The sequence below is a fragment of the Spinacia oleracea genome, chromosome 3 (genome assembly GCF_020520425.1).
Source record: "Spinacia oleracea cultivar Varoflay chromosome 3, BTI_SOV_V1, whole genome shotgun sequence".
Taxonomy (NCBI): domain Eukaryota; kingdom Viridiplantae; phylum Streptophyta; class Magnoliopsida; order Caryophyllales; family Amaranthaceae; genus Spinacia; species Spinacia oleracea.
This window is the reverse complement of record NC_079489.1, coordinates 32,845,099-32,858,258: the sequence shown is the minus strand read 5'-3', so window position 1 is coordinate 32,858,258 and position 13,160 is coordinate 32,845,099. Positions and strand designations below refer to the sequence as shown.

Sequence of the window (13,160 nt, the reverse complement as noted above, 5' to 3'; positions counted from 1 at the left end):
TGAAGTTGTTACTTACAAGCTATGGAGTAGTAATTGCTATCAAGCTATAGCAGCTTCTCAAATCTTCAACCCGTATAAATCTCATCCCTAAGATCCCTGAATACTACAAGCACGAAGTCTGAATCGTTGCAAACTTTACCCATTTGCAAAATGGAAGGCCAAAATGCCTGTATTCAAATTGCTCCACCAACAGTAGCAGTGGTGATGGTACCATTTCCGGCACAAGGCCACCTCAATCAACTCCTCCAGCTTTCTCATCTCATAACCTCCTATGGATTACCAGTTCACTTTGCTGGATCCTCCTCTCACAACCGCCAAGCCAAGCTCCGTTTACACGGTTGGGGCTCACAAAGTTTAAGTAAGATCCATTTTCATGACTTTCAACTCCCTCCTTACACCAACCCTCTACCCAACCCAGACCCTTCCATTCCTTTCCCTACGCACCTCCAACCACTTTTCAATGCATCTCTGCATCTCCGTCAACCTGTTTCCCAACTCTTAGAGCAACTCTCATGTAAGTTCAGGAGAGTCATTATGATCCATGACGCACTACTGGCTTCTGTGGTCCAAGACGCAAAAATCCTTTCAAATACTGAATCCTATGTCTTTGTTCCCATCTCTGCCTTTACAACCTTCTTCAATGCCTGGTCCAGATTCCCTGAGAAACCTTTTCTTATAGATTCAGAATCCCCAAAATGCGTCCCCTCGATGGATGAATGCTTACCGTTTGAGTTTTTACACTTTTTGGCCAATCAGAAAAAATGTTTGGGGTTCGAGTCAGGTTGGCTCTACAATACATCCAGGGTGATAGAAGGTAGATATGTTGAACTGTTTGAGAAGCTGCTAATATGTCCTGAGAAAAAACACTTTGCCATTGGACCTGTAAATTCAGTGGAAATGGAAAACAAAAATGGAAAACATATATGCCTTGAATGGCTAAATAAACAACAGAAAGATTCTGTTATATACATATCTTTTGGATCCACAACCTCGATGACAGATGACCAGATCACAGAGCTAGCATTAGGGTTGGAAAAAAGCCAACAAAAGTTCATATGGGTGCTTAGAAAGGCTGATACTGGTGATGTCTTCACAAGTGCTGAAGTAAGAAAGGATCAGCTACCAGAAGGGTACGACGAGAGAGTAAAAAACAGGGGAATGGTGGTAAGAGACTGGGCACCCCAACTGGAGATTTTGGGTCACCCAGCAACAGGTGGGTTCATGAGTCACTGTGGGTGGAACTCATGCATGGAGAGCATCAGCTTGGGAGTACCAATCGCAGCTTGGCCAATGCATTCCGACCAACCTAGTAATGCCGTTTTGGTTACAGAAGTGCTAAAAGTTGGTGTGCTAGTGAGGGATTGGACACAACACGCTGAGCTAGTGTCATCCAAGACTATTGATTCTGCATTGAGAAGATTGATGGCATCGGCAGAAGGAAAGGAGATGCGGAAAAGGGCAACAGAGCTAGGTGATGCTGTTCGAGCATCAGTTGTTGAAGGAGGTGCTTCTCGCTTAGAAATGGATGCTTTCATTTCTCACATCACAAGAAAATAATCTAAATCAAAAGGGATTTATTCACTGTAAAATTCTCTGATGGAAAGGAATAAAATCACTCTCAATCTCGGCTGACATTTATGTTTTATCTTATTATAATTTCTGATACCATCGATTAAGCATCATTGTTCCATCATTTATCTTTTATCATGTATTCCGTGTCTTCTCATCATAGCAAGAAGACACTTTATCTTTCCTATGGTTCCTTATTCCTATCTTGCCTCCTCGTGTTCAGCTCTGTTTCTTCCCTATACTGAAACTAAACTGCATAGTCCTCTTGCTCAAGATCATAACTAAACTCATGGAACAATCTCATTCAGGAAACTGTAAATAATTGGTGTAGCTAAGACTACGTCAACCAATTGCTGGCATAGAATGCTCTCGGTATCCACTTAAACAAAACTATCAGTGTACCACTGCAAAGGAATATCTACCATTAAAAGGAATGGTGCAAACTGGGGAATGAGAACTGAAGTTTTAAAAGGGCTTAAGACGATAATAAACCAAGTTCAAAGACTGAGTTTGAGCTCAGTATTCCCATTTTCGTCACAGAACCAATTTTCCTTTTCCGACTCATGGGGCGAAATACATGTTCTAGCTTCAGCCCATCATACTTACAGAATGAACTCCTTCCAACAACTTGAATCTTGTTGCCTGATCTCAGAATTTACTTTCAGTTAAAGAAAAATTCTAGTAGCCAAGAGCATATCCTCAGAAAGAAATGTCTGCTGAACTGTAAGAAAACTACAGATATAAAACATAGTTCAAGGATTTTGGGCTGTGAAAAACAAACTAGACTACATATCTTAAACAGAAGCAAACTAATAAATGGATCAAAAAAATCACAACAAAAGTGAAGTCACTGGAATGTTTTACAATCAGAGCTACTACACAAATTAACAACTTCATTTCACCCCGAATTGAAAGCCAAAGGTCTACTTCCACATTAACAAAAAACAAGGCAATAATCTCGAAAATAATCACCAAAATATATAGCCGACAGTCATTGTTATCGGGCCGTGGGAGGTGGACCAGTCCAAGAGGACCATTTTTTCTCAGTTTCTTTAATGACATAAAAGCTAGAAGTTCTCAACCCATCCATTATTCCATTAAGCGGGTTCAACCGGGCCACAGCGCATCCCCCTCTACCAATAAGAATGTAGCTGAAACTAAGAGGCGTTAAACATCTTAGACCACCGGCTTGGTTATAAGTCAATTGTTCCGGGTCATATACGGGGAGGTTGTTTTTTGACAAAAAAAAAAAAGTACCATTCATGTTAAAAAAAAATACCATTCTGTTAAAAAAAGTACCATTCTGTAAAAAAAAAGTACCATTTTTGTTTAAAAAAGTACTCTCCATTTAATTTCTTTTTCGTCCTTTTTCCTATTTTGTCTTTTGTTCTGATATGTATTTGCCCATACATTATCTGATATGCGCTTATACTTCCTCTATATACGGGTGATGAATCAGTCGATACAATTGCAATTAAATCATATATCAATTCCTTTTGAAAAGGTATTACTACTATACTACCTCCGTTCTATTTTAAGAAAATCGGTACCTAGAAGACAGTGGGCCCAAAAATGGAATGTTAATAATTACAATGGATAACGTTAGAAATTTATCTTACAGTCTGTAGTAATCTAACATAAACAAGAAATTTTTTTTAACGCAAACGAGGAACATAAACAAGAATCCATCTATGTAGGAGATAGACTTTCGCACGCAATTTTCATTCACTTTAAACAATACTCCAACATAGAGTCTACCATGTTAAGTAATGGTCCCAGTCATACATGTTTGACACTTAGACAGTAATTAATGTCTGACTAACACATTTCTATATTTTATTTTAAATTTATTAATACGGACGAGTTACCTTTTCAACCAATCAAAAACTTTTCATTGGGGTTGTGAATGGTTACACCTTAAAAAATTATAGCTAAATGAGAGAAATCGGGATGGACTTAAAAAAATTGTGGTGCGAGTAATCGGGGACGGGAGGACTACCACTATTTTAAAGTACGAAATAGTTGAGTACGGAGTAGTACATAGTGGTAAAAAAACTAGCTGCTCTCATTTTACAAATCTCCCGTGCGTTAAATTCTCAAATAAGTTTGCTCATCTTCAACAACAGAAAATCTACAGCCTTACCAAATCCCACTCCAATCCTAAAATGGAAGGCCAAAAATCTCAGCCCGAAGTGGCAGTTCTGATGGTACCCTTTCCAGCACAAGGCCATCTCAATCAACTCCTCCATCTCTCTAATCTCATTACTTCCTATGGATTACCAGTTCACTATGCTGGATCCTCCACTCACAATCGACAAGCGAAACTCCGCCTTCACGGTTGGGACTTGGAGAGTTTGAGTAAGATCCGTTTCCATGACTTCGACCTCCCTCCTTACAACACTCCTCCTCCCAAACCAGATCCTTCCAACCATTTCCCTACGCACCTTCAACCGCTTTTTGAAGTTTCTTTGCATCTCCGTCAACCTGTTTCCCAACTCTTACAACAACTGTCAAGTGAGTTGAAGAGAGTCATCGTTATTCATGATTGCCTAATGGCTGCTGTGGTCCAAGATGTAAAAAACATCCCAAACGCTGAACCATATGCTTTCGTTCCTATATCTGCTTTTACATCTTTCTTCAATTCCTGGGAAAAAATGCCACAGAAACCTTTTACATTGGATTTACATGTCACAAAAGGCATCCCTTCCACGGATGGGTGCTCAACTCCTAGGGTAACAAGCTTTATAGTCAACCAACGAGAACTTTTGGGGTTCGAGTCTGGAAGGCTCTACAACACATCAAGGGTGATAGAAGGTGAATATGTTGAATTGTTGAAGAAGCTGCCAAGAAAATATGGAATGAAGCACTTCGCAGTTGGACCTTTGAATCCAATGGAAATAGAAAGAAAAACTGAGAATCATAAACATGTGTGCCTGGAATGGCTAGACAAACAAGAGACTAATTCGGTGATATACATCTCCTTTGGATCTACAACCTCAATGACAGATGAGCAGATCACAGAATTGGCATTAGGATTGGAAAGAAGTAAGCAAAAGTTTATATGGGTGCTTAGAAGGGCTGATACAGGTGATATTTTTAATGGTGCTCAAGTAAAAGAGCTACAGCTGCCAAAAGGGTACAAAGAGAGAGTGGAAAGCAGAGGAATTGTGGTAAGAGACTGGGCACCTCAGATAGAAATTCTGGGACATCCATCTACAGCTGGGTTCGTCAGTCATTGCGGGTGGAACTCATGCCTAGAAAGTATCAGCATGGGAGTGCCGATGGCAGCATGGCCTATGCATTCCGACCAACCAAGGAACGCAGTTTTGGTGACAGAGGTGCTAAGAATGGGTACGCTAGTGAGGGATTGGGAACACCGTGCTGAGCTGGTGGCATCAACTACTATAGAGTATGTTGTAAGAATATTGATGGTGTCTGAGGAAGGAAAGGAAATGCGGAAAAGGGCAGCAGAGCTAGGTGATGCGGTTCGAGCATCAGTTGTCAACGGAGGTGCTTCTCACTTAGAAATGGATTCTTTCATTTCTCATATCACCAGATGATATTAAATAATTACAGCAAGACTAGATTGATATGAATGCATAAGGATGTACAACAAAATTATGATCTATTTTATCCTAATTCCAGAAATTGGCCATTTACGCATTACTGTTGATCCTTTATCACATTACCAGCATCATAGTCAACAGACTGTTAGCTTCTCTATAGTTCATTATTCCTGATCTTGTTATTTCCTCTGTGTTTGGCATTGTTCCTTTCATGTCCTCTAGATTACCACTAGACACTAAGATATTCAGGAAAGCTGTAAAAAATCCTACACAAAGGTCGGTGAGAATATGTGAATCAAGAAACCACGACTTTTTAGTTTGTAAGAGCAGAAAGCAGGTGATGATTTTAAAAAAATGCTGGCATAGAATGTAGCCATTTCGACGAAGCCATCACTGTCAAGGAAGGATGATCCATTAGTTATTCCTCCATTTATCTAGAAACCTGAGTTAACGTCTCAGTTTGAGACCTCTACTTTCATTCTTGACAAGACTAATGTTCCTAATTTATTCATAAGGCATATTACATGTTTTAGCTTCCGCCTTCAAACTTACAAATTTCCTATATGGCTGATATATTTCCTATTCCTGAGGCTTAGTATAGCATTCCTAAATAAGTCCCAAACCCCTTTAGAACCATCGTACCACTTTACTAGTAAGAAGTACGACGGACACACAATATAAACTAGTAAATCTACACAGAAAAATATAAGTATAGAGAATAGATGAATAATTTTTTTTTACTTGTGTTTATTTAAAATGTGTCACGAATTAAAAAAAATTATCTGAACCCTATTTGAACATAATTAACTGCTTGAACAAATTACAGCGTAGACGTGCAAGAAGAAAAGATTGTCACTCTTATACAACCAAAAACTACCTCTCAGGCTCTCAGCATACAGGATCGCTAATAAAATGATATAAATCCAACTGTAACATGCATCTTTGGGGGCAATGACGCAACTAGTGACGTAACAACTGAGGGCCTTGAGGCGGCATCATGTTGCTACTTGTATTATTAATTAACATTAGACAAGTCCTGCTTTGTTTGCACTCCAAGTATGCATAATTCAATATAGAATTCCTATTTATCAAGAGTAGTTTAAACGTCACTTCCTAATTCTCTATACTCAACCCCAAAAATTGACCCCAAAATGGAAGACCACAATTGCAGTGAAAATGGCAAGCAAAATGAAGTACAACACCCTCAAGTGGCAGTGGTGATGGTACCTTTTCCCGCCCAAGGTCATCTGAACCAGCTTCTCCACCTCTCTAATCTCGTAACGTCCTATGAATTACCAGTTCATTATGCTGGATCTGCAACTCACAACCAACAGGTGAAGCTACGAATCCATGGTTGGGATTCTGAAACTTTAAGTAAAATCCATTTCCATGACTTCCAGATCCCTCCTTATAGCTCACCCCCTCCCAACCCTGACCCATCTACCCTTTTTCCTACAAACCTTGAGCCACTTTTCGATGCTACTACGCATCTCCGTGAACCTGTTTCCAAACTCTTGCAAAAACTTTCTACTAAGTTCAGGAAAATCATTGTCATTTTTGATAGTGTGATGACTTCTGTGATCCAGGATGTAAAAGTCATCCCAAATGCTGAATCCTATGTCTTCTTACCCATCTCTGCCTTTACCATGTTCTTTAATATCTGGGAAGGAATACCTCAAAAACCTTTTCAGTTAGATTTTGAGGTCCCAAAATGTATTCCCTCTAATGAAGGGTGCTTGACGCCCAAGGTTTTGAACTTCATAGTCGATCAACATAAACTTTTGGGTTTTGAGGCAGGAATGATTTACAACTCATCCAGGCTGATAGAAGGTCGATATATCCAACTGTTGGAGAAGCTATCAATAAATCCTGAGACAAAGCACTTTGTTATTGGACCTCTGAATCTAGTGGAAAAGGAAAACGAAAATGATAGACATATATGCCTACTATGGCTAGACAAACAAGAGGTAGGTTCGGTGATATATGTCTCTTTTGGATCAACAACCTCAATGACTGATCAGCAAATCATGGAGTTGGCACTAGGATTGGAAAAAAGTGGACAAATGTTTATATGGGTGCTTCGAAGAGCTGATACAACTGATATTTTCTCGAGAACTGAAGTGAGAAATCCTCTACTTCCAGACGGGTATGAAGAGAGAGTGAAAAACAGGGGAATGGTGGTAAGAGACTGGGCACCCCAACTGCAAATTCTAGCACATCCATCCACAGGTGGGTTCATGAGTCACTGTGGGTGGAACTCATGCATGGAGAGCACTAGCATGAGTGTGCCAATGGCAGCTTGGCCCATGCATTCCGATCAACCCAGGAACGCCATTTTGGTGACAGAGGTGCTAAGAACTGGTATTCTGGTGAGGGATTGGACAAACCGTGCTGACCTAGTAACCTCAACCACTATATAGAATGTATTGAGAAGATTGATGGCATCAAAGGAAGGAGAGGAGAAGCGGAAATGAGCTGAAAAACTGGGTGATGCAGTCCGAACATCAGTTACTAAAGGTGGTGCTTCTTGCGTAGAAATGGATTCTTTCATTTTTCACATCACCAGATGATGGTCAGCGTCAGCCGTCATTAATGGATGCTTCTGCAGATTTCTCACTAAGAAAGTGACTACTTCACTGAGGATCTCAGTTGCTTCAAGTCCATAAAGCTCAACATCCCAGTTATGCAGTGTCTTATACAATATTAACAGAATCACATGTTATGTTTATACTTTACCAATCTATCTGCATTAGCTTATCATGGTAGTACTCCTAATAATCAATAAGCTTTCTTAAGATTTTCCAATGGTTCCCAACTAGTCCTATACTCCTATGTATCTCATTTGTATTCAACATTGTTATTTAATGCAGTGAAACACAAGTTCAGCATTGTTCCTAAACATGTAATGAATCAATATTGCAAGTTCATCTTTCTCTAGAATCTAGATTACAATTGTACTAGTGGAAGAAAGCTCTAAGAAGACTCAAAATAAATCCAGTTGAGGATGTGTAGTTGAACTTGACTTGTCTTATAAACAGAAAACAACTTTTTAGAGTAAGGGGTGGTGGTATGAAATGTACCAAGGGACCATTATGCCTATTTTATCACCAAGTAGAGAAGATGTTCCATTAGACATTCCTGCCTCTTCTCCAAGAAAAACAGATGTGCACTTCATGGACATTGAGCCTATAAGGCTCAACAAAATGCTGATACGAGTCATACGACTAATAAGCTGAGTTCGAGCCCTATACTTCTGCATCTGCTTGTCCTTGGATTAAATTTTGACTAAAGGATAGTTGACATAGTTCACAAGGAGGCAGAAATGGTATACATGCACCGACTTTGTCGATCTATTAGGCAAGCTACCTGACATCTGCTAATCGTCAAGGGATTCCAACCTTCAAACTCATTAATCTACTATTTTCAGTCAGATGAACAATAGCCAGAATGAGATTTTTCTTTATCTCTGCTCAAAATTTACAATTACTGTCAAGGAAGCAACTTTATGACTTGACTTACACCTAAAGGTTACTTCAGAAAGAAATGTATACCTAATTCCAAACAAAGGAGCATAAAACTTCTGACAAATGACATGATCCAATACTTTACTGATCTCCAAGCAAATCAGAGTAAGTATACTAAACAAGCTAACAAAAAATCAGAAGACCACAGACGCATAAAAGTCACAGGAACCTCTTAAGAATCAGATTTCAGATAACAATCATATAGCAAAAAAAAAATGGATTGTAATGTTGTCTATACTCATTTTTTTTTGGGACTTTTTTGGTAATAACCACCTTAAAAATATATCTATTTACCATTTACTACCTTATGAAAAGTTTTTTGTTATTTACTGCCTTGAAGTACTTTTTTTTGTTGGAAACACTATCGCTTGACAGTTTTCTCATTTTCAAATTAAGATATATCTTTCATTTCTTAACCGTTTTAAGTGATTGAAAGCTCACATTTCTCCTTTTCTATAAGGATTTCATAGACCGATACTCAAAACAACTCGTTTAATCCTTCACAAATATTTTAAAAGTTCACAATGTTTTTATAATTTGATTCTTTATAAAATTTCAAAAGCACAGTTTCTATGGAATTCTTACACATAAAGAAGGAGAATGGGCCTTGAATCATTTAAAACGATTAAGAAAAATAAGAGATATGTAGAGAGAGAAAATGAGAATGAGCGAACCCCCTCCCCTCTTGAACCCACCAATGTACCAGGCGTCGCTCAATGGATGTTCTCTTTAAGAAAACAAGAATTGGAGCAGGGTATCCATGGAATTATTCAAGTACTTTTTCTCAAAAAAAAAAACCTTTTTCATTTCCTGTGTTTACCCTAATAAAAAATATAGAATTAGGAAATCTCTTTGGCTGGATTTATGGAGCTTGCGGCTATAATAAATTTGCTTTGGAATGCAATTAATGTTTTCAGAGTGAGAAACTTGGTGGAAGGCCCATGAAACAATATCGTGCTTCTGCTTATTTGAATCGTATGTCGGATTGTGGTTTAGTTGAAATAGGATTTTGTGGTCAAAAAATTCACCAGGACGAATACAGAGAATTCAACCAATCACAGAAAGACTTGACAGAGCCTGTGCAACTATAGATTGTTGCAAGTGTTTCAAACTGCCTTTTTACAACACCTTCCCAGATTAACGTCGGAATATTGTCTCATCCTTATCCATCTTTCAACAAAATCCATATCCACATAAAAAAAACCTTTCAAATTTGAACTGATGTGGTGCCTATACTATGAGTTCAGGAATCTGGTCCTTAACCATTGGAATAGTTGTTCCCAACCTTTCTTCCCAAAGCTTAACGGTCTCTCTCCAAAATTCCAGAATTGGAACAAAACTGTTTTTTGTCACATTTTTAAGAAAAAAGCTAGGTTAATGAAGAGGATAGAGGGCATCCTGAACTTGCAATGTCAAAACCTTTGCATCCCCTTCTTGTTTAACCTAGAGGATTCACTTTAAAAATAGCTTTTAAACATCTTAAATCAGGAAGAAGTTTTTTTAGGAAAATGAAGTCTAGAGATAAATGGATTATATAAAGGGGGATAGATATACCTCGTTTTCTCATAAGAATGTGATTGTTAGGTGTAAGAGAAATAGAATCATCTCCCAAATGATGTAGGGGAAGACATATGTGACCCTCCTTTTCTGTGCTAATCATATCAAACATTATTTTGATAAGTTGTTTACCTCCACTTTCCTAGCTGATGATAGAGTTTGGACCTCTGTTTTGTTTCATAAGTGATTTTAAGGGGTAGTCCTATCTCCACTACCCACTCTCCTTCTTTGAAATTAAGAACGTGGCGTTCCAAATAGGTTCTTGTAAGACCCCGGGGCTAGGGATGGCAACGGGTAGGATCTGGACCGGATCCTCTAAGATCCAGATCCAGATTCGTTTTTTGGGCAAGGATCCAGATCCTACCCGGATCCGCTGGGTAATGAAATTGAGGATCCAGATCCAGATCCGACGGATCCTACGGATCCGGGTCCAAAACGGATCCAAAACGGATCCTAACTTATTTTTTCATCAAACGACCTTAATTTTCATTTTAACCTTAAAACATAGTTTAATAAAACTTCAATAACAAAGCTATTTTTCCATACAAGCATTTACTAAAATAAAATTTAACAAATCCAACATAAATAATATTAAAAGTTCAAAAACTTCAATAATACTACAAGTCTTAAGTCTTTACTTTTATATTTTTATATAAAAACGGGTAAACGGATCTGGATCCGGATAATGACTTAGGACCCGATCCAGATCCGTTTTTAAAACCAAGGATCCATATCCTACCCGGATCCGTCGGGTCCAAAAATTGAGGATCCAGATCCGTTGAAAACGGATCTGGATCCACGGATCCGGGTCGGGTCCATTACCCACTGCCATCCCTACCCGGGGCCGGATGGTTACCATGATTTCTTCTACAAAAAGTTTGGAACACTATCACCAGGACCTCTCTCATCTTGTTCAAAAGGTTTTCTCTGAAAAGATGGTTCCTCCTTCCATTAATGAGACTTCAATTGCTTAGATTCCCAAGATTGACAATCCTGAAACCATCAAGCAATTTAGGCCCATTAGTTTGTGCAAACTGATTTTCAAGATTATTGCCAATAGGCTTAGAATCTACATTCCTAGTAGGATCTCCCCCAATCAAAATAGTTTTCTTCACTGAGACGAATGTTATCATCACTAATGAAATTCTCCGGGATGGTTTGCTTTAAAGTTAGATCTTGAAAAAGCTTATGATAAGCTAGAATGGGGTTTCATTAGGAGTTGTTTATATATGTATGGTTTAGATGAGTATTCTTCATTTGATCATGAATTGTATCTCCTCTGACTCCTCTTCCGTCCTTGTAAATGGCTCCCCTACTACTCAATTCTTCCCATCTAGGGGTATTAGGCAAGGTGATCCCATCCCCGTACATATTTATCATGTGTATGGAAACTTTGTCCAGAATGATTATGATGCTAGCGATACGGGTTTTGGGAAACCTTTTACTATGGGGAAGGGCAACACTCCTATTTCTCACTTCCTTTTTGCGGATGATATCCTACTCTTTGGTGAAGCCTTCGTAGAAAACTTAATCTCTATGAGAAATTGTAGAAAACTTAATCTCCACGAGGAAAATTTATGGATCACTCGGGTCAAACCAGTAGTGAGGAAAAGAGTAAAATCCTAATTTCTAAGAACACCTCCCAAGAAGATGCTCCCAATGTGAAGGAACCAAAGGATTTATCCATCTATTTAGGTTTTCCTCTCTCCCCTATCAGAATGTCAAAAAGTAAGGCCAATTTCATTCTCCAAAAGGTAAAAGGGAGGCTTACAAACTGGAAAACCAACTTTTTCTCCAAAGCAGGAAAACTTTGCTTGACAAATGCTACCTTGAATACTATCCCTAATTACTACATGCAGGCCCTAAATATCCCCACGTCCATTAAAAATTAGCTCAACATTATATGTTGAAAAGCCTTGAACAAAGCCCACATCAGTAAGTTACGATGGAAAATGTTGAATCAACAAGGAAATTTAGCTATGAGGGTTATTAAGGATAGATATTCAAATGGTGGTGAAGTTTAAATCCTTTAGGAATGGTTCCCCCTTGTGGAAAAGCATGGGTACAACCTGGTCAGTTTTTTCAGATTCTATTTGACGGGGTATGGGAAAGGGGGAAATTTTTCTCTTTGGCACGATAATCTGTTGGGGTTAGGTCCTCTTAGAAGTCTCATTAGTGGCCTGCTGAGGGAGGGAGAGGAAAATTTGACCCTTAATGCTGGTATATTACTTGGGATGTGTCTCACCTCTCTATTACCCTTCCTGCTCATATCTTACAGTCTATGCACTCAATTCCTATCCCTGATCCTCATCCTACACTCCAAACATCTGACTTTATTTTCTCTGATTTCACTTTGAATAAAAAAAATTGATTTCAAAATAGTTGTTAACTTTTTGCTAATCCTGATGTTATGAATTGTTGGTCTTAGTGGATTTGGAGGTGTGATACCTTACCAAAGATAAAATTCTTTCTTTGGTGGTTATCCAAGATAGACTCCCACACAAAGCTTCTATTTTGTCGAAATATGTCTCAATCTGGTACTTGTGATTGGTGTCCTCAATCAAATGAGAATTCTCTTCACATTATGAGAGATTGTCAAGCAAGCGAGACAAGTTTGGAACCTATTCCCTCTCCACCCCTCCTTTTTTAGCCAACCCCTTTAGGCATGGATGCAGCAGAACCTCAAACACCCATCCAACCATGCAACTGCTAACCGCACTATTCTCCCATGGAAGACCTTGTTTCCATGCATCATAAGGTCCATCTGGAAAAGAAGAAACAAGGTCATCTTCCAAAAACTTTCAAACTAAGCTCACAACCTTGCTGGAATTTTTCTCCTCTAAACCGCAGCTTAGCCTATCCACTTCCCCCCACCCACCTACCCATGTATGGTCCCTCCCCCGGGGGATTGGTTGAAATGATTGTGATGTCTCCTTCTCCAAGG

At 38.9% G+C, this 13,160-nt stretch overlaps 2 protein-coding genes and 1 pseudogene across 2 annotated transcripts; all 3 read left to right on the top strand.

Annotated features, from left to right (window-relative positions):
* The first annotated feature begins 150 nt into the window (after window positions 1–150).
* Window positions 151–1,634, top strand: LOC110804165 (zeatin O-xylosyltransferase). Its single transcript, XM_022009732.2, has one exon. It carries the CDS (start codon window positions 151–153, stop codon window positions 1,555–1,557), a length of 1,407 nt encoding a protein of 468 aa, XP_021865424.1. The 3' UTR covers window positions 1,558–1,634.
* Window positions 1,635–3,734: 2,100 nt separating this feature from the next.
* LOC110804152 (zeatin O-xylosyltransferase-like) lies at window positions 3,735–5,129 on the top strand. The gene has a single exon (XM_022009720.1). The coding sequence runs from the start codon at window positions 3,735–3,737 to the stop codon at window positions 5,127–5,129; it is 1,395 nt and encodes a 464-aa protein (XP_021865412.1).
* A 1,157-nt stretch (window positions 5,130–6,286) lies between these two features.
* LOC110804162 (zeatin O-glucosyltransferase-like) lies at window positions 6,287–7,705 on the top strand (annotated as a pseudogene).
* The last annotated feature ends 5,455 nt before the right edge of the window (window positions 7,706–13,160 follow it).

Excerpts from the sequence above, each read along its gene's own strand:
- LOC110804165 (XM_022009732.2), top strand. The coding sequence starts at position 151 with ATGGAAGGCCAAAATGCCTGTATTCAAATTGCTCCACCAACAGTAGCA.
- LOC110804152 (XM_022009720.1), top strand. The coding sequence starts at position 3,735 with ATGGAAGGCCAAAAATCTCAGCCCGAAGTGGCAGTTCTGATGGTACCC.